The following is a 26,565-nucleotide window of genomic DNA, read 5'->3' as shown; positions in this document are numbered from 1 at the left end:
TTGATAACTAATGTATCTATATTTTTGCTTTTATTTTTTAAGCTTTTTCTTTACTCACTTTCTTTTCGATTTCTAGAAAACTCCGCAGGTTTTTTGTGGATTTTTAGTTAAGCGTACGGTGCGTGGGCCAGGACTCCTGGACTCCTCTCTCCGGAGTGGCTTTCGCTTTGGCCTGGCAAAAATGGAAATTTGCTACCGCTTATTTATTTTTCCCTGCCATCCGCCCGTTCTTTCGCGATTTCCACCTGCCGCCCACCGATTTCCCCCGCCCCCAACTCACTGGTTGTACAAACGAAGCATGAACCGGGAGCGTAATTCAAGCGGAAAATTGTCGCGCAACGTCGCGTCGTCTTGCCTTTCCTTGCCCCTCGTCCTGCGACCTGTGTCCTTATATCGCTCCGTGGGAATTCCCCAGGACCCTCCGCAGTGCAGCGAGCTATGTAAACGGCACACGGCTCTCTGCGAGTTAACAATGTTTTTAGCCAGGTTGTTGTTACTGCCGCTGTTGCCGCGTAGTTGTACGCGTTGTTAATATTCTCGGCTAGCACGCCGCTTGAAATTGACGCGTATTTGAGACAGGAGGTCCTGGACCGAACTCAAACCGAAATGAACTAAACAGAACCCTTGTGCTTTCGGGGCCAGGATGTCCAGGTATCCGACATTATGGCATCCTGGCACTCAACCAATCGGAATGTTTGATCAGGCATTGCATTTGGCTCATCATTTTCATCGGTTGTCGCCGCATCACAAGAAGCCGGGAGGTTTCATCCTCCAAATCGCCATTCACCGCATTTGAAACTCGCGTCCTTTGGGCACACTAAAAGAAATTAATAGTTACCCTTTAATTGAGATTCCCTTTAGAACTGAAATGTTTAATGCAGTTAAAGTAGTTCATCAATTACAATAAATATATAAAACTAATTTTGAATACTATTATAAAAATAAAAAAATTCGTTTTCTTTGAATATTGGCTGTTATATAGATTGATAATAGTATTGATTACTTTTTTTCCACTGTACATTCGATGCCGATTTTCAGCTGCCGTTCCAGCCGCAAATCGTGTTAGCCACGCCATTAGCAAAAGCTCGCACAGAACGGCGGAGGAGTATCGAGGAGTGGTCATGCAATCCGGTTGAGGGGTATGGCATACAGTATATGAAACGGATCCGGGTTCGCAGATCCCGGGTCGTGGGTCTCCTGCTCCTCTAATGTGCGCGCTCCAATGGCCGTAAACCAATTCAAAAGCATATTTGCAAGCACTGATGGACCGTGGACCGCAAGGGGAGGTGATGGAAAAGTGGGGATACAGACCATCGTCGAAGGGTGATGTACAATAGACGGTGCCTTGAAATATAATATTTAGCCTGGCTGAGAGTGAGTTGAGCCCTTGGCTTGTGTCTGGCCGGAATCACTTGAAATTGATCCCGCTCAGTGCACTCGGCGAAATTCCAAAGATATTTTAAACAGCATCTTAAATATAATAGGCTATCAAAATTATATCATGGTTTAGAACTACGTGATTATCAGGATTCCCGATTTAGGACACTTTATAAACCTTAAAAATGTTTTATATTCAAAAATGTAAGTATATGATTCCCGGAAACAACGATTCTTAAAGTATCTTTATGATGGTATGTAGGTATCCTTATAATATAGTAGTATTAAGCACATACTGTCGCTTCCCAATTTATATTGGAAGAAAAAAAACATACGTTTTTCTGATTTTCTTGAGATCAAAAAAAATGGTATTTATCAGCTAATGGGCTTAGATTGAAGGGGAAGCACTTGATTCTTTCCCGAGTGCAGATTCGACGTAATCTCGGCTGAGGGGCTTCAGCTGATGGCTGGCCTATGTCACCGATGAAGATGCCAGAGTGCCAATGCCAATGGCAGCGCCTTTGCCTTTTCGTTTGCACCATGTGCGAGCCATAACAATGTGGAAAATTGTTTCCTGTATCAATTTCACACATTAAGGAAGCAATTCGATTTTATCGCTTCCTCATGACTACACGTTCAATTATTGAAGAGTTTACGTTTTGCCCTCGGCATTCCTGCCCCCGAAGTTACAACACTTCTCCGTTTCCAAGCCCCCCAAAAATACTGGAGGTTAGAGCCTTAAGTAGTCGTATGCTAGCCTCTTTGCCAAAAAAGCATTTTGCATACATTTGTCTGTCTTTCGGTGGGAGATTTTTGCAAATGGGAGTGCGTGAGTGTGTTTTGTACTCGGTTTAGGAGGTAATTCTTTTCAATTGTTGTGTTACAGGGCGTTTTACAAGCTGTTTTCTGTTGCCTGTTTTTTGGGGGCGGAGTAATCTGCCCTGGAAATCGTTGCCATCATCTCATTTTATTTGCTTTTTGACTGTACTTCGAAATATAAATGTATGGTAACTAAAACAAAGGCTGGAAATATTTATAATTTATTAAACAATTTTTAAATATGAAATTACCTGATGAAATGCTCCTGACAAAAGTAATTTAAAATATAATGGAACCCCAAGTAATGGCCAAACTCGTTTCCTGATATTTTATATTCCCCGAACTGTCTCCCATTTCGTTTTTAATATTTACCAATTTTGATTATCCAATATAGAGCGAGGCCAGACCTGAATCAAAATTGAAATCTCTGCGCCGACAAGAGCATTTAGGTGGCGTGGATGAGAACTTCCGACCTTGTCCCCGCGATCTGGGCCCTGTCAGCCGTTTTGTCCTTTTCAGGCTGTTCGGCCTTTTCAGCTCTCCAGCTTTTCAGCTTTTCAGCCAGCCTGTGCTGTTTGCATATCAATTTGGGAATAAGCAACTCGGAGCTGACAGCGTTTGTGTCAACATCAACAACTGCTTGGTATGCGTGGCAGGCGGCCGATGAGGTTGCCATTCGGGCCACACACAAAATACAAATGAGCCATTGTGGGTCACGTAGCGCTCAATAGGTCAACGGGTCATAACAGATTCGTTCGATATTTGTTTATTGATGGCTTTCAGCCAACCAGCCATCCAGTCAGCCCCATGTAATTAATAAACAATGGTCGATGGACTACGATGGACAGCTCTGCCTTTTCCGCCTCTTTGGTTGAACACAAATTCAGCGAATTAGCGAAGAAATTAAAAAGTAATTTCTGAACAGCAACAACGGCCCAAGGATTTGCAATTGTCAGTTGAAAATGTTGCGCATGCAAATGAAGAGGAAGATCCGTAAACGGCTGATGATGATGGTCTGACAACGATGCCAACTGCCAGACCGAAGTTGAAACTTTTAATTTGATTTGCAGCATTTTAATGGATTTTAATGAAACGCAAACAGGCGACGATTGCAGCGAAAAAATGAAGAGGAGAAAGCAAGTCGAAAAGGACACTCAAGGGGCTGGGAGTGAAAAAACTTTGACAAATGCCAAAGCGCGAAAATTTCACTTCACTTTATTTTCGGTAACTTAGACGCAACTTAAGAACTTCCACTTGATAAGCGCCGCCCAGACAGAAAGACAGACGCTGCCTTTCCGTTTGTTAATTGAAAATGTTTGAAATTCCACGCCGACTGTCGGCTAAATCACAAAAATCTTCGGGGGGTGGGAAAAAATTCAAAATTAATTTCAATTAAGTGTACTTCCCGGATTGTGGATATGACAGCTATGCCTCAAAAGTCACGCATGTTTTCACTGTTTTTGAATGCAGACAGATGGACAGGGCGGGCTAATTATAATCACATAAATTACGCATACGCCATGTGGCCATGGCTCGAGCGAAATGAAGCGAAAATGTGAAAAGTTTCGGCATTTTTGATCAAAAGTCCTTGGGCAGGCTAATTTGATTAGCTCCCCGGCTCAGGTCCAGGCTCATTAAGAGGTCCTGCCCTTTGTCCTTTGTCCTTGGACCTCGCTCACTCACTTCTTTTTCGCATTTTCCTCTTTTTCGGCTTTTCATCCTGGCATCTTCCATTTTGTCCGCCCTGCGCGGGTGTGTGTGTCCCATGGCCTATCTTTCGGACAGAACTCATGCAACATTTAGTGGCAACTAATTGCAGCAGCATTGAAATTAATTATTTAACCCTTTTTATTGTTTAAGCCCTCGCTCGGCTTTCGACTTTTGGCTCTCAGGAGCCGCACCCGTCGCCTTTTTGGGCCGCGCCTCATTAGCATAATTAATTGTGCAAATTTGCGTAGTTAAACAAGTTATTATTTCAAATTAAACGAGTACATTCCGTCACTGCCGAATAGCCGAATTTAATAGGGGAATTTAATAATAATTTCCCTAAAATCATCTGCAGACCCCTGAGCGTTTATAAGGCTTTAAAGTAAAAGTTAAGTTGCTTGAAAAGAATCTTTGAAAAATATATTTTGAATATGTAAAAACTCTTTTTGAGTTTAGGAATCTTTAATAGTAAAAAATAAAATGATGTAATATTAGTAAATATTTTTAAAATCATTTCAAATTCTATGGGTCTCTTTAAATATGGACTTAAAATTCATTTACTATGTAAATATTGTTCAACGACCAAACCCATTTATTTTCCAGGACTAGCCTTCAATTATAACTGCCATAGTGAACTCCTGCACCAACCTGTCTGTTATAATACAGATTAGCGATTCGAACTCTGAATAAACGCATTGAAATCCATAAATTGAATTATTTATTTATCTTATTTATTTGAATTTTTCATGAACAGCAAGAAAACAAAAAACAAATGCATTGCAGTTCGCCTTTTGAAATATTTTACACAATTTAATGGCCATTCGCCGAAATGAAAAACTAAAGTAAATGCTTTTATATACATTATCGTTATTTGCTCTCGTTTATTTTTATTTTATCGTGTGTGTTTTTTATTCTTTACAACCGAAAGAAGTGCGAATGAGTAGGTAAATTAATTTATACATTTATATTTTATAGTTTGCATGTTTTCTCATCACACACGCTGGGTTTCACTTTAATTGGATATACTTATAAACAAAAAAAGGTGATTTCGGAAATGTCCAGGCAACGTTTTATTACTATACCAGGGTAAAATATGTTTTATATACTTTTTAGTTGGCCGTCTGTTGCCAAATCTTTTTAGAGGGCCTTCACCCGGCGGATAATGAGTAGTGTCTATTTGTAGTTGCTCAGCTAAATGAAATTTGTATTGCGTTGTGTTATGTTTTATTATCCATGTGATTTAGCTGTTTGTTTTTTATGTCGGCCTTAGTAAATACATGCTGAGAAATATAGCGAATAGCTTTATATACATACGTATATGGTTGAGTCTGGCTTAGTGACATGATTTATAGTTGTTTGTCCTCTGTTTTGAATGTTTAAAATTGTATTTACAACATATTTATGCTAGACTTAATTATAATGATTTTTACAGCATCTGCATTCTCGTTTTCCACTGATAAAATCGCATTTTATTCCATTAATTCTCTTTTTATGTGTTCACTTATTTTTTATGGTGTTTCATATGTGTTATTTTTTATACTTAACCCAAAACCCATGGCATGGGGTGTGCGCGGATATATTTGCTCGAAAAAATGTCCATGTGCACTACGAATGAAAATCAATTGCCGAACAACAATCGAAAAAATTACGCTTATATACATATATTGGAAATTCGTTTGGTTTGCTGGAGAGTGACTTATTTTGGCTAGTATCAGTGTCAGGCAGGTAAATCAATTTTTTCTGGCAGTTTTTGTTTGTTTTAATTTCCAGTTATTTTTTATTCACTATGCTTGTTGAACTAACCGACATGAAAATATTCATTTACAAGGATATCATGACTTTCACTGTAAAGAAATGTGTGTTATTCACACCAAACACTGTGTTAACATGCCGAATTTTATATGAAATAGTGACTTTGTCATCTACAAATTATTACGTTTTAATCAAATAATTTTTGATTCGCTAAATTTTGTAATTCAATTATTAACAAAAATATTAACTTTAAGTTATCAGATATTTTGTTCATATATTCAAATGATAATGAATATTTATATAATATTATCTAACCTGTGTTAAAATTTGTATTTCAAAGGAAAAAATTAAAATTGTCTAAAATTATTAAAAAGGGAGTACTCATCATATAAATTTTATTTATACGAAATGAGGTCATAAAAACTATCTTATAAAATTGAAAACAGAATGATGACTTTTTGTGTTCTTGTTCCTTGAGCATTTCTAACCTTCAACATATTTTCCTTACTCCCTAAGTTTTATGTACAATCATCAACCCAAAAGCATTCCCTATTTACTAGTTCGCGGTCTTACCTTTGTCTGTTACCCTAACTAACTAACTAGGTGATTAACTGACTGACTAACTAACGTGATGATATAGTTGACAAAGTTGCCATACGAGGCGTTTTCCATTCCGAACCCGGGGATTTTAGTGCTCCTCCGATTCCGGTTCTGTGAAAGATGTCAGTGTTCATGAAGGGCGTCGCAAACAGCGAGTTAATAGAATTGCCGCCAGGATGGCGGAAATTAGTGATGTCCTGCCGCAGAGACTGCTCCTTTGTGCCGCACCAGAGTCTTTAATTGAGGAAGCGTAGAAAAGACATGGGAAAATAAACCAAGGGAAATGTCAGGGTATAAGTTAATTAAGAAGTACTAATTAAACTTAATCAAAACTTCGAATACATAAAATTTAAACCGAAACATACAGTGTATTTTCTTTTAAATACTGAATGCAAAAAGGTTTCTCAAATGAAATTCTAGAGTAGTGAATATTCATGAAGGGACAACTCACTTGCATTCGCATGTCTCAGCGGCATTTGATTGTTGAAATTGTCGAACTGCGAAAGCGACGCACTGAGTGTCTTCTCGCGCCTCAGCTCCGGATAATTCTCAATTTCCGCTACGCATTTGAGCTCCAGGATTTTCCCGGCCTGGAAAAAGCGCTGTCCTTGCAAATAAAAGTGCACCTGAAGTCGCTGGCGTCGCAGAACATAGTCGTGGGCCGCAATGCTGGTGTCGGTTGTGGGATGCAGTTCACCCAGCAGAGGCTAAAAGGAAATGAAATTGGAAATTTAATACATTTAAGTACATTTTAAAAATTAAATAAAAATATTGCAAATAAATTTGGTCCCTGAAATTATGAGTAAATTATATATTTTAATCTGTATGTATTTTTTAACCAACCTGTTCGCCATTGATGTACCAGGTGAGCCGTGTTGGCAGACTGGAATAATCGGAGGAGCAGGTGGCGCTGAGGAACTCCTCCATGCGGTACATCGAATTGAAACTCTCGATGAGCGGATCGATCTGGGGCAAAGCTGAAATTATTTTGAAGAACAATTGATTACTTTAATAAAATAAAAATACCCAAAAGGGTACCCACCTGCCACCGTCATGTTGTCCGCCTTATCCGCCAGTTTAAAATGAGGAGCATCGCCGCTTACTTCGCACTTATAGAGTCCCGTGGACTTAGCACCCTGTAAACTCAAGTCCAGCCTGCAACTCGATTCGTTGCATAGGTACTTCCCGTCCAGCACTTGCAGACCTGGTACTCCGAATGTCATGTAAATCGGACTCGTCAGAGGGGAATATCTAATATCGAGATATAGATTGTAGGTTTCGTTTTTCAATAGAGCTTTTTGCAGTCACCTGAAGAACTCCTCGTGATCCTTGTACCACTTAACCGAGTTTAGCGTGTGACCACGCATATCGTAGCTGCAGGATAAGGTCACATTGTCCCGGAAATCCACAATCTCGGGCACACTAATATCCGTTACAAACAAGGCATATGCAATTGGGTAATCTATAAAGCATAAACAAAATATGTAAAAGTTAACATGAGGTTACAATAATCCCAATGTGCCAACAAACTCGAATTTTTAGTGTTACACAATTTTAGGAATGGACTACCGTATTAATTTTTTGCAATTCATTTCGTATGACCCTTTGAAACATTAGACCTCTGGAGATATTTCTTTGACCGCCTGAACATTTACGGCAACATATCCAATTTATGTAATCTAAACTAAAATGGCCGAAAGCTACATACACACAGTGGAATATTGTTAGATAACAGTGGAACTGGGCTATTTCCTGTAATCGAATCGTAGGGCGTGGCAGTCATCCTTTATTTGTAGGATGAGTACATGGAAATGTGCCATCCTCGGGACGTTGGATACAAAAACCCACAGGCCAATGACACAATTTTGGTGACCAAAAGCCAGGGACATGTTCAGCGGTGGGTGTAGTATGCGTAATTTTTAATTTGCCCAGGTGACTGACCGGGCAAAATGGAAAATGGGTAAAACAGGGGGAACGGCAGGTGCTTTGTGGCCAAGTTCTGGCACATGAGACATCGAATAAATTTGAAATTTCATGAAATGAATATGCAAAACAGTTAGTTAGTCAGGTAGGTAGGTAGGCTACCTACGTAAAAGGGAGCTGGAGTGGGCCAGAAACAAAGTGCAATGGATATGGGGCCATATGTAACTGGCATATGGAGCATTCCCCAGTATGCAGTTTTTGGGGTCCCAATTCGGATAAGGCTGCCTCTAACCGAATAAACTTCCAGTGGGTGGCTGGTTCAGAAAATGATAAGGAATTCGGACAAACCAAATGTCAAATGACTCGACTTTTGCTGGGCAAAAATAAATTTAACATGAGCCGACTGCAAAGTAAAAGGACTTTTGCTAGAAGGATATGATAAATATTCAGGGTTTGGAAATCAGTTTGAAGAAATTTTAATTTCCACATTTGGGCAACAATGCAGTTATTTTTGTGTATACAAAACTTAACTTCAAAGATAAAAAACTTTTTATTTAAAAGTTAAACTTTAAATATTTATATTTACAAAAGCTTTTACACGTTTTTACTTTTAAAAAGGAATGAATTAACCTGAATTAATTAAGAACGTCAACATTAAAATTCAATTAATTCAATTAAATTATTCGTAAACAAAGTGAATTAAGGTAAGTTATAAACTTGATTGCATTTAATGCTTAAACATGTAAATTTGTATCTACAAAGCCGTTCTCTTTGTTTTAATGTTTTATTTATAATTTTAAAATATATATGTACCTTGCGAACTAACCGCTAAAGCTTTTAAGCATTTTGTACATATGCAAATTAACATGAAGGCAAACAAAATCGACAATTGCACAAATAAATATTTTATTTAAATTTATTGGAGATAGGTGTGATTAAATGCGGCAAATAGCTTGAATTTATTTCGCTTTAAAACAAACGAAACCGAGTAAAAACTTTAAGTCTTCCGGAGGCAAAACAAACCCATTTCATTTGTGTGGGCTAGGTTCCTTTTCCACTTAACCACATAGAATGAAAAGTAAGGGGGTTAAGCTGGCACAGAGATACAAACATAGATATATTTACACCTCAGCACATAAAAACTTTGCTGATAATTAACCTGCACATTTCATTCGAGAAATGGCAAGCACACATTTACGTACATATAGGTTTAACCCAAAGCCAAAACCCCTGAAATCCCCACCCACCTAGGGAAAATGTACACATGCATTTTTGGGGAAGGACCAACGACGTCCAAGTTTGGTGATAAATTCATTTAGAGATGCCAAGTTGAGACATTTATGCAAACATTTTTGCTGTGGCATGTTTTTTTTTTTAATAGCTCTCTGTGGTTCAGTGGCGGGGTATTTCTTTCAATCAAGGAATATTTCTATGTAGTAATTTCAAGTAATTTAAATTGGTTAAAAAGTAGAAAAAAGATTTAAAAGTAAATAGAATCGAATTGTGCTTAATAAGCTTCTTATTTTAACGAGTAAAATAATAGTACAAATAATAAAAATTATCTACATTGTGTTAGTCATTTTTTTAAAATTTCTTTCTGAATTGAAATATCGAATATTTATTTTTTAGCCTTAAGTACCATTAAATAAATATAAGGAATTTTAAAAATCAAAACTCTTGAACCTAAGTGTATACAAAAATCCTCAGAGAAGTCTTTTGTGGTTAGCACTTATACATAAATATTCATTTCATTTGCCTGTTCACTAAAACCCACAAAGTGGAGAAAAAGAATCTATAAGAGGCTGGCAAACAGTCAAAGTGTTTTTCCTATTTTTAGTTGCATCTAAATCCGCAAATTAATTGGGTGCCGTATGGCTGAAGAGTCCAACAGATTTTCAAAAGTAAATAAACAGGTCCCAGGCATTTGTTATTTGTTATAGTTGCTTTGCGGTTACCCAGGGCGACATCGTAAATTGGACGTCCCACAATGGACAATATTTAATTCCATTAGGCTGTCCAAACTGTTGTTGCCGGCAAACACTCTAAATATAGAAGCGCCGAGAGAAATTGAAAAGCTACGACTCCGCAAGCAGAACTTTTCCTGCAAAATCCTTTCTCCGGCTGTCTTTGTGGCCGAAGCCTTTGTGCTCGTGTCCTGGATTGCATGAATTCCCAGTTTGAAAGTTCTCATAGGTGTGTGTGTGTGGAAAATATGTCAGTCCCAGTTGAAAGAATTTGAAAATTATATGTACTAAGTCCCCCTTGGACTCTATAAGGAGGTCGAAGGTAGTATATTATAAAACAAATTATACATATCTGCTTGGATTTAAATGGTAATACAATTTATTTGGAAACGAATAAATATAAAGCGTTCAGATTTTTTGAAACTTAGAGACTAACTCAACTTTTATAATAGCTCGCCAATTCTTAACATCTGTTTGCTTTTCAAAAAACTCCAAGCCAATTCCAGTTTTTAATGTAAAAAAAAAAGAAATAGTGAAAACCCGTTCTGGCAGTTGCCTATTCCCATTTACCAGCTGAATTTCCTGAACTTTTCCAACGCTCTCGCACACATGATGGAATACAATTTCTAGTTTTCGTAGGGCAGAGTGAAAAGCGTTGTGAGCCAGCTCATTTAATGCGCTCCAAATTAATTGCCCCATTGCCATTGGCAATTCGAGTGCAGGAGGGAATGAAAACTGTGGGAAAAGCGGGAAAAACGCGGAGAGCGGCTGCCTTTGGCAGTCTGCCTAATTGCGAGCATTTCAAAAATACAATTTAAGTTTAAACTGCACTCAAGATGTGCTGCTGCTGCTGCCTCAGCAAAAGCAAAAGTTGCGGCAGCAGAAATTACCGAATGCCAAAAGGGTTTGGGGGCAAGTGCCAGTGCAATTGCCACTGCAACTGCGGCAGCCGTCGAAATTATGGCGAAAGTCATTAAAACAGCCAGAGGCAAAAACTTTGCCAATATTGATTTGCGGTTCGTGTTCTCGGCAAACACCAATAACAATTAAAATAATAATAAACCGATTCACAATAAGCGGACAAGGGCGATTTGTCCCACTCACATTACGCATACGCACTGTTGCCCGCAAATCCCCGCCAGCGCTTCATTAACCAAACAAATATTGTGTATATATATATATATATATTCAATCCCCGAAAACCATAAAAAATAATAATAGTTTCCTCCGATTCCGGCGGAGGGTCACAAAAACTTACCAATTAAAAGTGCGATGAACAGAAACATCAGCCAGCCGTAATCCATTTTTTTGTCGTCGTCCTTATTGTTGCTCTTGTTTGAATAAAATTAATTGCTTCCAGTTATTGTTGCTCTTGGCTTTGGCAGTGGCGTTGATTTATGCAGTTTATCCCCTTTCGTATCTTCGAGGAGGATCCGTATCCCTTTGTTTCGAGTGCAGCCGGGGATGCGGAGAAGGAGGCTACAAAAAACTAGAATCGAACAACGAAGTGGAGGTCAAACGGGTGGCTCAATTAATTGAACACTGTGTCAAAAGAAGCTGTACAAACGGGGAGCACGAAATCCTCATCGAGATGGAGGAACGGCACAGGAGAATATAAATAAATAAACTCAGCGACAAACTCATGCAGAAAAGTTCAAAGGATACGCTCTGTCAGTGTCGTTATAAATAAATAACAAACGTTAGAGCAGCCCAGAAAAAAGTGAAGTAGTCCAAGAAGCTGGAGACAGGAAGTACACAGTGAAAATGAAGTCCAAATAATATTAGATACTTGTATAAACCACTTGAAAATACAAAAATAATTAATAGCTATTTGTAACATACAAACTTAAAAAGAACTGGAAAGTCATATATCTTTATAACAAATATTATCCACTTATCATAAAATAATTATTTAATATAACACCATTGATAGTTCAAATATTTCTGTAAATATTGTAATATAAATTTCCTAAAAAAGAACCCAAGAGATTTCCAATATCTTATTTCCAATTTGGTTTAAATTTGTCGTTTGAGCACTTCACTTTTCTGTGTACCAACTCGAACTGAAAGGGAAAGCAGGAAAAAACAAAAGAAAGCAGGACGTGTGGGCGTGGCAGACGCCCTGGCATCCTGTTTTGTTGTACTTCTCCTTGTGTGTGAGTGTATGTGCGTGTGTCAACTTAAATAATTTAAATGCCAAATTCAAACGAATCCATGTGTTTAATATTTGAATAAGCCATCCACCTGCCACGACCACGCCTCCTTTCGCACAGGAACCCTGTGTATCAGTACCTTTTTTTTTTGGTTCTTGTTTTATGTTCACTTTATTTTTGTCTCGGTTGTTCTTGTCAATTTGGGTTTTGTTGGAGTTAACATTAAACTGAAATTGAAGCACTCAACGGAAGCGGAAGTTGCCAGTCCAGTGCAATTTAAACTTGTTTCGTGTGTTTTTCGCTGGTTTCTTAGTACTTTTAGAACTTAAATCTTATTCTTTTCACTTTGGCAGCTTGGTTTCGTTTAGTTAACTGGCATATTATTGACTGCACGCTTCAGTTAATTGACCCTTCGTCAGTAGCTTTAATATTTGGCTATTTGGTTTTTAAGGTTTGTAGGTTCCTTTGGCACAGTTATAAGTACTTATGATTTACTTTCTTTCAGTTAATAGCCTCCTTGTCTTTTTATGTTTTTTTTTATTGAACACGAATCGGTCGACGAACGAGGACCCCTGTGGAAAGTATCTCCGCGCGGCTTCAGGCTTACGAGCTGACTGAAGCTGCGGACTCGGATTCGTGAGTTCAACTTCACGGATGCCATCGCAGTCGGCTGCGCAGTCGGCGCCGCAGCCGCTGAAGGCCTTCGTGACCGGCTATCGTGTAATACCGTACGCTCAGCATCTGAAAGGACATCGGGTGCTTGGGATGCTCGGTTACACGACAGCTGAGCCTGTAACGGGACCCAGGGGGCCCCGAGAGCCGAACACGAAGAGCGCATCTAAGAGAGTGGATGAGATTTTGCAGCTTTGTCGCCCTGTCTGTTGACTTTCGGGATAAAGAATGTTATCCCTAACAGCTGGAATGTTAGTTCTAACAGTAACATTCTTAAACATACCATTTATTACTTCTGTTATTTATTTTTGACAGAAGAATTTCAAAATAGTTCTTATAAGATAGAATATAAAATAGGTTTTGAAAAACAAATTGATAAGATTTTTTTAATTTTTAGTTTTAAACTATCTTAAGGTGTACTTGAAAAACTTTTTAAGTTTTACTTGAGACACTACTTAAGCTTTACGTTAGGTAGAATTATGTAAGCTTATCCCATCTTATCTTATTTTCATTTCATAACTAGTTGAGGGAATTTAATTATAATTTTCTACTTTGTAAATCCATTTTTCATTTTGTGTTAAAATGCAGTTCTCTAAATTTTAGTTTTATCCTAAGATCCCCGAGGGGCTGCAGTTTATTTTAGCCAGTCATTAACATATTCATACGGGCCTGCCAATAATGCGGGCACTTTAAAAACTTTGCTTTGAAATCAAAAACACCTTTTCGTTTTGTTTTTGCTGTTGGCGTGCGAATTTTATAGTTAACGGATATCCTTGGTAGTTAAATGCAGACAACAAACGGGGCAGACTGGAGGAAAAGTCGGTGTTGCAGCTGCATGTAAAAATATTACGTGCATCGGGGGTTGTTTTACTGGCTAGGGGGGTGGCACATGGGTGTAGAGGGGGTGTTTGAAAGGGGTGCTTGGTGTGGGTGGGATTCTGGAGCGAATGACGACGACGGCAGCACAAAGTCATCTTATCATTTCATGAATAATGCAGGGATTTGTTAGGGACACATGACTGGAATTTTACGCAAAAGTTGTGATGATGTTACCGCTGCTGCTGCTTTTGCTGCTGCTGCTTTTGCTCCTGGTGCTTCTGCTGCTGCTGCATCTATTTCTTTTGCCAACCGCCAACGTTTTGAGGTTGTTGCTATTGTTGCTGCCCTTCCTGCTGCTATATGTTACTATATAACTGCAGTCTGCTGGGTGCGGCAATCAACAGAAAATTGCAGATTTTAAATTCAAAGCATTTTGCTCGCTGTCCCTTTTAAGCTCGCCAACCCAGCTTGCCTTTCGTCCTGTAACTTAATTCCAACGAATAATTTCTGATGCCCGAATATGAATATTAAAACAAAAGCAACGTGCGCCTGAGCATATGCCACACTTTCTTTTGCTGTAAATGGCGTTTCCGGATCCGGTTGCCTCGCAAGCCACCTGCCTCTATCTGCCAGCTATTTATTTTATGCGAATTTCGCTCGTCTCCGCTCGCAAGTCACGTGACAACTCAAACTTAATGCCAAAAAAATAAAAATAGAAAAGAAGTATGCACAAAAACTTGCCAAAAAATGCAGGAGATGCGGTAAAAGTAAAAAAAAAATGGCAACTTCTTTTACGCTGCACTCACACACGTGGGGATCCGTCTGCGCGAGGGTGGAATACAAAAGTTTTCCTGCAAATAAATCAGAAATTTTAAAAATTCATAACTTTAAGTTCGCTTTATGACTTTTGTTTATAACGTGTTACCACACTGCGTATGCGTAACGCTCGGCATGCATATACATACATATATGCGGAGCAAACGCCTCAAAAGCACAGACAGACTCTCGAAACTTGTCCGCCCCAAAGGGCCTTAATAATTAATAAGATATTCTCAAACATGCAGGAAACCAACTAGAATTATTCTGGCAAACTGCAGACTTTTATCTACCACTTGCATATTTGTAAGAAAACTTTGTTGCCGGAAAATATCTTCTCTAGAGTTAAACATAGAATAAACTGTTTGCTTGATTTAATTAAAAATGAAATGCATTATGCTATAATCAGTTGAATAATGTGTATTAAAAAAACAGAATAATTCTATATTTTAGTTTAACATGAAACAAATATTTTCTATTCATACGATACTCGTTGGCAGTTTTGAATTCAAAGCATACTCATTTGTTTTGATTTTCCCAACACTCAGGTCATTTTTGCGGTTCAATGTGGGTCATGTATGGATTTCGCCAAAACTATGATAGAAATTTGTGAAATTTTATGAAATAAATTGGTAAATATTTGCACATTCAAGGCTTATCTTTTGGCAGCTTGTTCAAAAGGTGCACTACCCAATAAATTCCTCGCCAATCGAAGGCAACGTCCTTAAATTTGTGGGCCACTTTCCATCCCCGAGGACTCCATCGCATTGACACAGTTTTCCTCCTTAAGTTCCGCAAGATGCCTGCAATCAAGGAGCCGTCATATTTGGCCGCAATTTCATGGTTTATCCTGGGAAAGCTTCTCGCTAACTGCGGTGCAATGCACTGAGCAAAATGTAAGTCATTTTAAAAATATATTTCCTTAGAAAAATAAAATAAAAATTTACATTATTTCATATTTATTATTCCCATCATTAAAGAACTTAAAGCACAAAAAACATTTTTCCCATATAAATATTCAGTTTACAGATATCATATGTATAATTTGAGCAACTTTTAAGTTCATAAAAACTACAAACAAATGTTTGCTTTAATAATTTCCTCATTACGAAAACACACATTCTTTGTAGCAGTGTTTATATGAATTTTTACCCAGTTACCTTAATGAAAAACTAAATTGTCAATCAGCCATGAATTGAATCAAATGAAGTGTAAAATTACAATTTCATCCAATTTGCAATTAACTGAACGAGAAGTTGGCAAAAAGAGGAGAATCTCTTTTTTCCAATTTCAAATTATTCCAATGGAACGCACATGCAGCTGGACGGCGAAGGGTTTTGTATCCCTGTATCTGTGCGATTCGCCGGGTGTTTACTGTATCTCTGAGGTACTTTCACTGGGAAACAACATTTTGTGGGTGCGGTGGAAAGCCACCATTTCGCTGGGAGGGGCGTGGCAAATATTGCGCTTTTCTTCTGGCTACAAGGCACCTGGAAAAGTGCAAGTTTAATTGCATCGAGTGTAACTAGTTAATGGCTGAAATTGCAAATTGAAATGGTGACAAAGTAATTGAGGTCAGGCAACTCCCCGCGGAGTCGTCGAATCGAGCGCTAATTACAAAACGGACATTGCAGCTGCCAATGGGGTCACTTGGCAGCTTTTCCGTGCGTCGCATCGCGATTCGATTCATTTCCCAGCAATATCGGAAAATATGCAACAGCAATTGCCACAGCAACAGCAGCAACAACAACGGCAGCTGCCAAAGTTGCACGGAATGTCAAAGTTTCCCCCGTTTCCGTCTCGCTGGCACTCTAAAAACATTTACAAATTGATTTTTTGTTGCCGCTGTCATGTTCGCAAAACATACCCGCATATATATATATAGAGGATGTATAATTTTTGGCATTTAAATGGCTAGGCACAAAGCCGCAACGGGACTTACGCACATCTGAATAGCGAAAAGCGTTCTGATGTATTTAATGGAACATTTAGGCACAGTAATAAAATGTCCGTAATAAAACGGTCATTTGCATGTTCATTTCTGCCAGCCGGCCATAAAAGCAAACAACTGGATTTTGCTAAACTAAATTCGAAAAGGCTGATGCCGTGCAATGGCTAAAATTAACGTTTGCCATTTGCTTGTTAGCCATGTCCCCCGACTAAATGCTTTTTGACGCAACCTCTGCATATTAGTCGCTGCCAATGGAAATTTATTGAGTGGCCGACAACCACGGAAAAACTCTTAATTCGATGGTTTATGGACAAGGTGATTGAACTTAAAAACCTAAATAGAATAATAAATCATTTCGATCATAAATTGTTCCTGTCATTCTATATCATAAACTATTACTAAAATACTACAGCTTATCCATTAAAAGTCATTAAAACCTTAGGTTGTTAAATGCTACACTTGTAGAACATCATTGAAACTTTCAAAATTTGTTTATATACAACCAAGAGCACTTAGGCACATATTTTCATTAAATTTTTCATTATAGCTCCACAATAATATTACTATTTTTCATAATTGCTATATAAGTGTAAAACCCTAATCGAAACTACACACGGCTAATGGATTTACCCTCACTTAAGTAGCTTTTTATAATAAAAAACTTTATTTTCAGGTATTGAAAAAATGAAGTTATTTCATTTTTTATTAATTACAAATAATTAACCATTTTATTACCACGCTATCCACAAACATTTGTGAAACAATCAATCATTGGCGAATTAAGTTAAATATCCCCAAGAGCCCTTCTCGAGTATCAATAGCCTCCAATTTAACGAGCGTTGCATGGCAGTCCCCTTGCCACTCACAAAAAAATTAACAAGAGCCTTTAAAAAAAAATGGGTTAAATTGTTACAAAATGCCAACTCCCAACAGCAGCAAAAAATATTAACAACGTGTCAAGAAGGTGCAAAATATAGAGTTATTTAAGAGAAACATATGGGATACCCTGCCAAAAATTACTCATTACTTAAATGCTTATTTGTTAATTTAAAGTAATTGCTTTCCTTTTTAATAAGAAGAAAATTATATTTTAAATAATTAAATTAACACCCTCTTTTATTCAGAAGAGCATCAAAATCAGGTGATGATCAGTGAATGTTTCAATCAATCAAGCGAGAGCGGTGTGAAAATCATACGAGCGGCGTGAAAAGGAAACGGAAATTGCTGGGAATTGTGTGCTGTCCACAGGTAAACACATCCGCAGCCATACATGTGTGTGTAAATAGTACGTGTGTGTGCGATTCGCTGCTGGTGCTTGGGCAGCTGTAAATGCCACTTGATTTCAATATTTCAATCAGCGATGCGCACAGTTAGTTAAGCTTTTTGCATACATTATGCAATTTGAGCGGCCACAAATGATGCAGCTGCAGCGGCAACAATAACATCATTAGATTCAACCGCGGCAGCTCATCGCAGTTGGTCCGCAATCCCGCCAATGGCGACATTAAATCATCGATCCAACAAGTACCTGTTAAGGGCTTTTGCCGCATTTCGGGATCCGGCTTCCTTTCGTTTTGCAGTTGGCCAAAAGCCCCGGATTTTTCGTGTGTCGACAGTCGACAGAGAAAAAAGAGTTGTAGGATTCCAAAGTTCGCGAAAATAATAATATTATTAAGTATTTTTAAATATTAAATAAATATTTATTTATTAACCATTATTGGATTAGCTTTCCAGAAAGGTTATATCCCAGTTATAGTTAGTTATCCCTTATATTTTTCCGTGTATCGTTCGCCACTGCCCTTTTATTTGTTGCTTGTACTCGTAGCTTGTGCATATTGTGAATGCGCGCATTTCGAGCACGTGATTGAGATTTTTACATTTAAAACGTGACTGAAATACTTTGCAGTTTCGTCACTTCGATGCCTACCGCAGAAGGATACATTCTCGCCATTTACCATTCTGCCGGCCCACTCGCTCTCCATTATCCTTTCTCCGCTCCACGTTCTCCATTTTCCATTCCCCATTTTCCATTTTCCATGCCCGATTCCCCATTTCGAATGCAATGAAATGTATTCAATACTCCGTCAATGATGTCCCAAGGACCGTTGGCCTGCGGCTGCCTTTTATTATTATTATTTTTATGTGCTGCTCTTCCATTTGTCCGACACCCTCTTTGCCGGCCAGCGATGTCCTTTCACCTCTCGGCTTCGTCCTTTTCAATCAACGGCAAATGGCCAAGTGTTAACTAGATTTAAATAATGCATTAGTCGTCGCTGTACGACATTCAAGGTTTGAAAATTGTCCCAGCCAAATTCTTGTTGGTCTTAGTTTCACAGTTCTATTTCAGCATAAATTTATCAAATTTGGATTGCCTTAAAAAATATTTTAACATAACAAAGCTGCTCGCCAAGAAATAAATTATTAAACTTTATCTTCTGAAAAAGTTGATAAGCCATAAAATCGAAATTATCAAGTTTTTCGACTATCAATAAATGGAAATTGCCATGCAAACTGGTGACATGTGTTTGAGCTGGCGAACCTAACAACAAACCGAAACAAAAATGGCAATTGAAAATTTTTTGATTAGCCGAGCCATTTGGGGCTTCGGCAGGAAGTTTCCGGCAACTGAAAACTGCCACAAATTCTCAATTGTCTTTGGCCAAAAACTTGCCAAAAAGCAGGAGATACCCAACGACAGTTGCCAGGCTGTAAATAAAATTTAATGAAATGATACGATAAAGTTGTGAGTGTGTGATTTACACACAGCAGACCCGGAGATAGTAGGGCACGATTGCATATACACTGTGAAAAATGTTTTTAAGCAATTTTAAAATATTCTTTTTTATTAATATAATGTATTTCAATGCTATCAAAATGGTGTTCAAGTGAGAGAGCCATTTAATTAATCAAACCTTGAAGCTAAATCGCTTTAACTCTGGTGTTTATATTTATAATATATACAATTTATTTAAAACATTCGTTTCCTATTGTATTGTTAGGACAAAAATATTATGATCAATCATTTCGCAAAATAATAATATAATTGTTACTTCGTAAAACAAATATTTTCCAAATGACAGTTTAAAATTAAAATTCCGATAAGACGACTTCAGCTAGATCCTCTTATCTCTTAATGTTTTACTTATGTTTCAATTTCTTTATATTTTTCTCAGTGCATGGCTTGTTAGGCAAGTCTGTTTTCTCGGGGTTTTCTCACACTCACTTCGTAGAAGTCTTTGTCTCAGTGCGTAATTTCAACATTGGCAATTAAAATTTTGTATGAGTTGCTTGCAATCAGTGCACAAACTTGCCACGCACAAACAAATACACTCGCAGAAACACCCACACAGAGGCCCGCACACACACACAAGCACACAGTTGCATGTGGCGACAAACTCAGCTGGTGTCTGCATAATTTAAAGCATACATTTAGGCTGCCGGTCCTGGCTGTGTGATAAATGCCAACCAGTCAGCGCACACCCACACACTCGCACGAACACCCTCTATCACACGCACATGCACACATACACCCACACAGGCACACACACACATCCAGCCGAAGGACATCAGTTCGCTGCTGCTGACAATTCCAAACAATTTGCCGAGTCTGGCAAGCATTTTGGGCTGGGTTCTTGGTTCTCTGTTCGTTGCTGTGATTGCCGTCTTCGGCGCTCTGCCTTGATTATAAGCCACGCCCACACTCAGACTCACAAATTTTGGGTACACTGAGAAAAAAAATGTCGAATTTTTGACAAAAATCGGAATTTTGTATTATTGACAAAAATTTTAACTCTTTTTTCGCCATAGGAATTCAGTTTTTTGGCTGCAATAACAAAATTATAAGTCAGAATGAGAAATGTCATACCTTGTTAAGCTCGTTGTTTAATTTCCAATCGATTGGCATTTCAACCTAAAATTGAGAAATCTGGTCAAAAAATAAATTTTCTTAAAAGTGATGAGGATTGTTAGCATATTTAGTAAGCTGCTCAAAACAGTCGGTCTTTTAGCTGAACGCCTTGATTTGGCTGAACTACGATGGAAAAACCGGATAAAAATTTCGAATTTTTGACAAAAATCTAAATTTTGTATTTTTGACAAAAATGTTAACCCTTTTTTCGCCATAAAAATTCTGTTTTTTGGCCGCCATAATAAAAATATAAGTCAGAATGAGGAATGTCATACCTCGTTGAGCTCGTTGTTTAATTTCCAATCGATTGGCATTTCAACCTGAAAATTTTTAATTTTTGCCATTTTTCGAAAAAAAGTGATGTAACCGCTACAAAAATTGAGGAAATTGGTCAAAAAATAAATTGTCCAAAAAGTGATGAGGATCGTTAGCATATTTAGCAAGCTGTTCAAAACAGTCGGTCTTTTTGCTGTACGCCTTGATTTGGCTGAACTACGATGGAAAAACCGAAAAAATGCCGAATTTCTGACAAAAAAAAATGTTAACCCTTTTTTTGCCATAAAAATTCAGTTTTTTGGCTGCCATAACAAAAATATAAGTCAGACTGAGGTATGACATATCTCGTTGAGCTCGTTGTTTAATTTCCAATCGATTGGCATTCTAACCAGAAAATTTTAATTTTAAAATTTAATCTTTGCCATTTTTCGAAAAAAAGTGATGTAACCCCTACAAAAATTGAGAAAGTATATTTCTCTGTGTACCCATCCAGCCAGGCCTTAAATCCATGTAAACTACGAACAAATGTTTAGAGAAAACTTGTTACTTGTTAGTCTGCATATTTAACAAACACTTCTTCATGCTCACTGCTAACGAATCCTAAGTCCTGGAACCCCTTAAATCCATTCAATTCCAACTCTCCATCAAGTATTTTAAATTCGAATTATGAAAAGATATACTTCATTTCTTTGCAATTGGAACGTTGCCCATACGAACATTATTTGAGATTTATTTAATTTTTATTTATTTTCCGAGTTGTGTATAAATAGGACATGAGCTGTACTAAATACTAGGCAAGTGAATTGTGAAGTGATTGAGATTTTAGTGGAGTGCTTGTGTTTTAGTGAGATTTGTGCATTATTTACATGGCGTAGGCACGACGCATCATCAAGTCAAAGTACATATCGTTGTCGATAGAGGCACTAATAGTGGCATAGTAGTTGACAAACTCCTCGCGGGTTATCTGTAGTGAATAATATTATTAAGTAAATATTTGGGTGGGGTTTTCCTGAAGACTCACCTTGCCATCTAAATTGCCACGACCCCCTTCGAAATTGTGCAGAAAATCAGTGAGGATTTCGTCCTCGGATTTTTCTCCGCTTTGGTATTTGGGATGTTCCTTTACGGAGTATACATTCTTAAGATCCTGAATGGTTATAACACCATCATCATCGCGATCCATTTTGTCAAAGGCCTGATCGATAATGCTTAGGCGACTCTGGGGCATTGGAGGCTAGAAAAACATATAAGCTTTATTAACTAATACCACTTTTATAGTAATCATTAAAATAATTATATGAGTATGGGCTATGGACATTGTAAGTAATTAGATGATGGTTGACATCGATGGATTGTATCACTTGGCATTTACAAATGCTTGCTATATTTCTATAACTTACCCTCAATTTCAGCAGGAACTCGGTCATATTGATCGATCCACTGCCGTCCTCATCGAACCTTAAAGATTAAAGATTGGGGAAATTTAATAATTTTTTATCTTTCTGTGCCAGTGGCACACCTGTCACTCACGTGTCAAACATCTGCTTAATCTCCTCCTCCGTGACATCCAATCCCGTATCCCTAATGCCGGTGATGAACTCCTCCTCGTTGAGCGCCTTGCTGCCATCATCGTCCATCGCCCGGAAGGCCCTGCATTGAGTAATTCGAAATTAAACTGTTACTATTGCATAATTGATCGCAGGGCCGATTAGAATGTCGTTAAGGACCAATAAGGCAATCGTACCTGCCCAGTCCCAAAATGCCTGTTGCTCCGCGGCTGAAGCACAGCAATCGCAGCTTGGTAATGGCGTCCTTGTCGGCGCCATCTGTCAGTTCCCGAAGCGCTTGGCTCGCCAAGTTAGCCTCGAGGGTGTACAGGTCGTTGTTCGGGGACTTTTGGAAAGACATTTCAGAAAAAGTTGTTATGCATTCGACTAGTTCAGTTAAATAGTTTTTAGGACACTTTTACAGGGCCTACTCCTACTTTTGTTCAGTAGAAAAAGATATATCGATTGATTTATTTAGTAGACTTGAACACCTGTGGCATTGAGTTGCTTTTCTTGAACTTTTCAAGTAGGCGTTTAATTAAAGAAAGTTTACTATGAATTATATATGGAATTAATAACCACTTGTTTGGTATTAAAGATATCAATTGAACGTGGGAGTAAGCTAATGAATAACTTTAAACTTTTACAGTACTACGTTAGATAGCTTTTCTAATTTTATAATAAGTCCAATACCTTATATGTATTTGCTATAATAAATTCTGATGGAAGTCTTTAATTTTGTAAATTTATTTTTGTGGTAAGTTAGAGAGTTCAAAATTGTACCATATTACATCTTGTCTTTTTCAGCATTATATTGATCATCTACAGTACATTTTTTTAATCTTTATGAAAAATAATAAACCCAAGTGAATCAAAACCAGAGTAGCTGATTATTTTCCTCAAGTATCGTATGAAAATTCCACGTAAGGTAATTAACGCAAAACCCCTTCAAAAGTGACTAACCAAAACGTCCGTTTATGGATCAAGTAATTAGAAACGCTGGGTAAACTCAAACAAAATATCACTTTAACCGCCGTGAATCATTCGCATCGACTGAGTTTGAATTTCTCAAGACGCTCGCTTAAAGTTTCGTCACAATTTCAAGGCAAAATGCTTTCAATTAAGTGGATTTCGTTACTAGACGAGACAAGTAACGAAAGTGGGGTAGGTTTTTCATTTCGGTGAAAGCCCTTTTCGCAATTTCTCTAATTGGAGCCCAAGGTGAAGGTCGCCGACCAAAAGTGTAGCCCCACAAACAGAGAGCAAATGTGAGAAAAAAAACAAGTCAGACCCCAAACTCAGAACCTACCTCCATTTCAGGGGGTGTGTATTTTTTTCTGAATAGACCTCTTCACTAGTTTTATACAAAATTTGATGGAGCCTTGTTTTTTTATAGTCGCCCAACTGAATGGATAACTGCAAGATACTTGTTACTTTGGTGGCTTTGAAATGCAAACTGAAAGCGAAAAATAAAGCGGCGGCAATGAATAAACAGCCATTCGCTGGTGGAAGGGAGACGGGGCGATGCGGAGATACAGAGAGCGAGCGAGAGGCACTGCGGCGGGGGAACGGTTGGAAATGAAATATGAGCTTTGCCGGCTTTTGTGGCGAGGGAAAAACTAGTTACTAAAAAGCATTTACGCTCATGTAGAGCAGACAGTTCGCCCAGACAGAAAAGCCCCCATCTCTCTCACTCACCTGACTCATCCGCCTAATAACTCGCTCGCTCTGCCAGTGATGGCATTTTTTATCATAAAAAACGATTATTTTTTAAGTCAACATAGAATAAAAATGTATTTAAATAAAAATATCTGATGATATATGATATATGATATCATCATATATAGTCATCATAGTCATCAGATCTCATTTTTTTTATAACCAAAATTGGAGTTTAGAAAAATAATGGCATACCATATATATTATCTCTTTTAGGTAAATATTTGATAGGTCAAAAAAGGTGGAGTTCTATTTTCAATTAAATTTAAAGTATTATTACAAATTTGTTTAGGACCTTTATATTCCAATATATTTTTTTTTAATTTTACATGGTGAAAAACATTTTATCAAAGTGTCAGATCACAAAAACAACATTTTTCTATTTTCCATTTCTATTAAATTGTAGAGAGTGCATTCCCATTTCAAACGAATAGGGTCGAACCCCTTGAAATAGTCAGATTGCGGTCAACACTGCCCTCGAAATCTACCGGCCTTCTAAACATTTTATTTCAATTAAAAAGTGGCTAGTTCCCAGGGCCCACACACCAATTTCGTGACTGTCTCTGGCCAAATGTTTACCTGCGACCAACACGAGCCGACAGAAAAAAATACAAAATGCCATGAATGGTGACTGTAAAATTGATCTAGATAAAAAGAATGAAAGCACCTAAAAGAATGCAACTCTAAATGTCCTCTAGTTTGAAATTTATTTGGTTTGATTTTATTGCAATTGCAATGCAACCGAAACAGAAAGGTCAAAGTTAAGTAAGCGATGGGTTTGATTAGTGCCATTCAAAAGAGTTTGGGGAATGAAAGTGGATTTTTGTCTTTTGACAGGACATTTTGCTTTGATTCACAGAATTACCATTAAAAGAAGTCAAATCCACACAGAGTTTTATAAAATTCTTAAGGCCCTACGAATTTTTAGCTATAAGTAATATAGAAAACACCCTTTGTGAAAACCCTTAATTGCAAAACATCACTGCAAACTTAAAAATATAGACTTGTTAAATCAATAAAAATAGTGGAAGTTTACTTTAACTGAATGTTCAGGTGCTTTAGTCCCTGACTATTGATTATTTTATTTTTAAGGGTGGCCGGTTGTTTTGATTGAGTCTTGTTGTGCCAGGGACTCAATTACTTAAACGAAAACATGTAATTTGCAAAATCGCCCTGATTTAGGATTCAAATGAAGGTGGCTTAGCGGCTACTCGTGCTCCACGGGTCATATTTGTCTCATATAATATGCATTCGGCCCGAGAGCACTGCCATGTCACTCGACCATTAACGGAAATAAGCACGGCAAACATGACAGCACAATATTTTCACATCGACCCCTGTGTTTGTCTATCGTGGCCCAAATAATCAGCCATGAATCACTGCCGGCGGCTCGCACTGCGTATGAGTAATATGCATTTGAATAAGCACTTTGAACCGGCACATTGAACGGCTTATCCGCTATAAGCAGCTGTTTTTGTTTGATAATTGATTAATTTATATTAACCTTGAGGCTCCAGCCTTTCGTGCGGACGGCCTTCAAGAACATTCCGCCTACCGAATTGAAACACAACTAAATTCGGCCCACCAAACCATTGGCACAGAAATAATATAAGCCGCAAAAGTAAATGGAACTAGGCAACAGCTCGGGGTGAACCACAACATGCTACTGCGATGAATGGGTCACATAGTAAATAAAGGGCAAAGGTGACTCATATTGAGTCTCAGAAGTAGTCCCCTCTGTAAGACAAGGAAACGACTGAGAGAAAAACAGATAAATATGTTATTTGAAATATTATACTATGACTTTTTATTATTTATGTATTCACTCACATATAGAGACTCATTATATTTTGTATATAGCTAAGTAGTTTGATTATTGACTTCAAAAGCAAATAAATCCCATAGTAAAATCTATTTTCGCTCAGCTTTTATAAGAAGTAACAACTTGACCGTGGTTTTGAAAAAGCTTTTCATTCGAAAGGGCGGCCGGCGAATGACCAGTGGAAATGACCTGAAGGTTTTCCACCTTTTCCACACATTTCCCCCGGTTGACTGACTGCCCGTCTGAGTGTGTGGGTGTGTGAAAAGCTGGAGGGGGGTGTTACATGGGCGGGTTTTCAACGGGAGAGTGTGTGCATTGATGTTGTCAACGCATCAACTGAGCCTGAACTCAATCAGTGAATCACTTCACAATTCGCTGATCAAAAGGAAAACAATCATACGCATTTGAAGTGTCAGAAATTGCCAAAGAGGAAAAGCCTCAGCTGTGGAAGAGAGATGGCCAGACACGAGAAAGAGACAGAGACAGAGGGAGTGGTGAGAAGAAGACCAGGACCCTTTCGTCCTTTTTGCCATTTTGCCATGTTGACACACTCAAAACTCTGCAACTGTGTGCGAGTGTCTGGCGTGTATTTTCTTTTTAATCAATTTATATGCAAATAAGTGAAATGCTTAACTGAATTTGAGCTGTCTCTCTGACTGACTGACTGGTCCGCTCCCCTCTCCCTCAATCATTTGGCTGCTTTTGCCTTTTTGCCAGTTGCTTGATTGAAAACGTTAAACG

At 38.0% G+C, this 26,565-nt stretch overlaps 2 protein-coding genes across 4 annotated transcripts; both read right to left on the bottom strand.

Moving 5' to 3' along the window:
- Window positions 1–4,851: 4,851 nt before the first annotated feature.
- On the bottom strand, window positions 4,852–12,920 carry beat-Va (beaten path Va). Of its 2 annotated transcripts, XM_070996292.1 has the most exons (7): window positions 12,387–12,920; window positions 11,401–11,631; window positions 7,564–7,717; window positions 7,298–7,506; window positions 7,099–7,232; window positions 6,707–6,962; window positions 4,852–6,489 (listed from the first exon to the last, which is right to left on the bottom strand). In XM_070996292.1, the coding sequence occupies exons 2-7, from the start codon at window positions 11,444–11,446 to the stop codon at window positions 6,386–6,388; spliced, it is 903 nt and encodes a 300-aa protein (XP_070852393.1). In that variant the 5' UTR covers window positions 11,447–11,631; window positions 12,387–12,920; the 3' UTR covers window positions 4,852–6,385. The 2 variants fall into 2 exon arrangements, with proteins under 2 accessions (XP_070852393.1, XP_036673928.2); XM_036818033.3 differs by lacking the exon at window positions 12,387–12,920 and having other exon boundaries at window positions 11,401–11,764.
- Window positions 12,921–21,454: 8,534 nt separating this feature from the next.
- Window positions 21,455–25,642, bottom strand: LOC108005692 (calcyphosin-like protein). 2 transcript variants are annotated; one of them, XM_036818031.3, is made up of 6 exons: window positions 25,507–25,642; window positions 22,481–22,629; window positions 22,267–22,386; window positions 22,137–22,194; window positions 21,758–21,970; window positions 21,455–21,700 (listed from the first exon to the last, which is right to left on the bottom strand). In XM_036818031.3, exons 1-6 carry the CDS (start codon window positions 25,546–25,548, stop codon window positions 21,599–21,601), a joined length of 684 nt encoding a protein of 227 aa, XP_036673926.2. In that variant the 5' UTR covers window positions 25,549–25,642; the 3' UTR covers window positions 21,455–21,598. The 2 variants fall into 2 exon arrangements, with proteins under 2 accessions (XP_036673926.2, XP_036673927.2); XM_036818032.3 differs by lacking the exon at window positions 25,507–25,642 and adding an exon at window positions 23,593–23,753.
- Between the last annotated feature and the right edge of the window lie 923 nt (window positions 25,643–26,565).

This window comes from Drosophila suzukii, chromosome 3, assembly GCF_043229965.1.
Source record: "Drosophila suzukii chromosome 3, CBGP_Dsuzu_IsoJpt1.0, whole genome shotgun sequence".
In the NCBI taxonomy this organism is placed as follows: Eukaryota; Metazoa; Arthropoda; class Insecta; order Diptera; family Drosophilidae; genus Drosophila; species Drosophila suzukii.
Note: the sequence above shows the minus strand (reverse complement) of the source record. Positions and strands in the feature narration are given on the sequence as shown.

Excerpts from the sequence above, each read along its gene's own strand:
- beat-Va (XM_070996292.1), bottom strand. The coding sequence starts at position 11,446 with ATGGATTACGGCTGGCTGATGTTTCTGTTCATCGCACTTTTAATTG. Across the intron at positions 7,233-7,297 it reads GGACAACATGACGGTGGCAG|CTTTGCCCCAGATCGATCCG; the intron begins GTGGGTACCCTT and ends AAATAATTTCAG. Across the intron at positions 6,490-6,706 it reads GCTGAGACATGCGAATGCAA|ACTCTGGTGCGGCACAAAGG; the intron begins GTGAGTTGTCCC and ends CCTCAATTAAAG.
- LOC108005692 (XM_036818031.3), bottom strand. The coding sequence starts at position 25,548 with ATGTTCTTGAAGGCCGTCCGCACGAAAGGCTGGAGCCTCAAG. Across the intron at positions 22,630-25,506 it reads CGAAAGGCTGGAGCCTCAAG|TCCCCGAACAACGACCTGTA; the intron begins GTTAATATAAAT and ends TCTTTCCAAAAG. Across the intron at positions 22,387-22,480 it reads GGCATTTTGGGACTGGGCAG|GGCCTTCCGGGCGATGGACG; the intron begins GTACGATTGCCT and ends TACTCAATGCAG.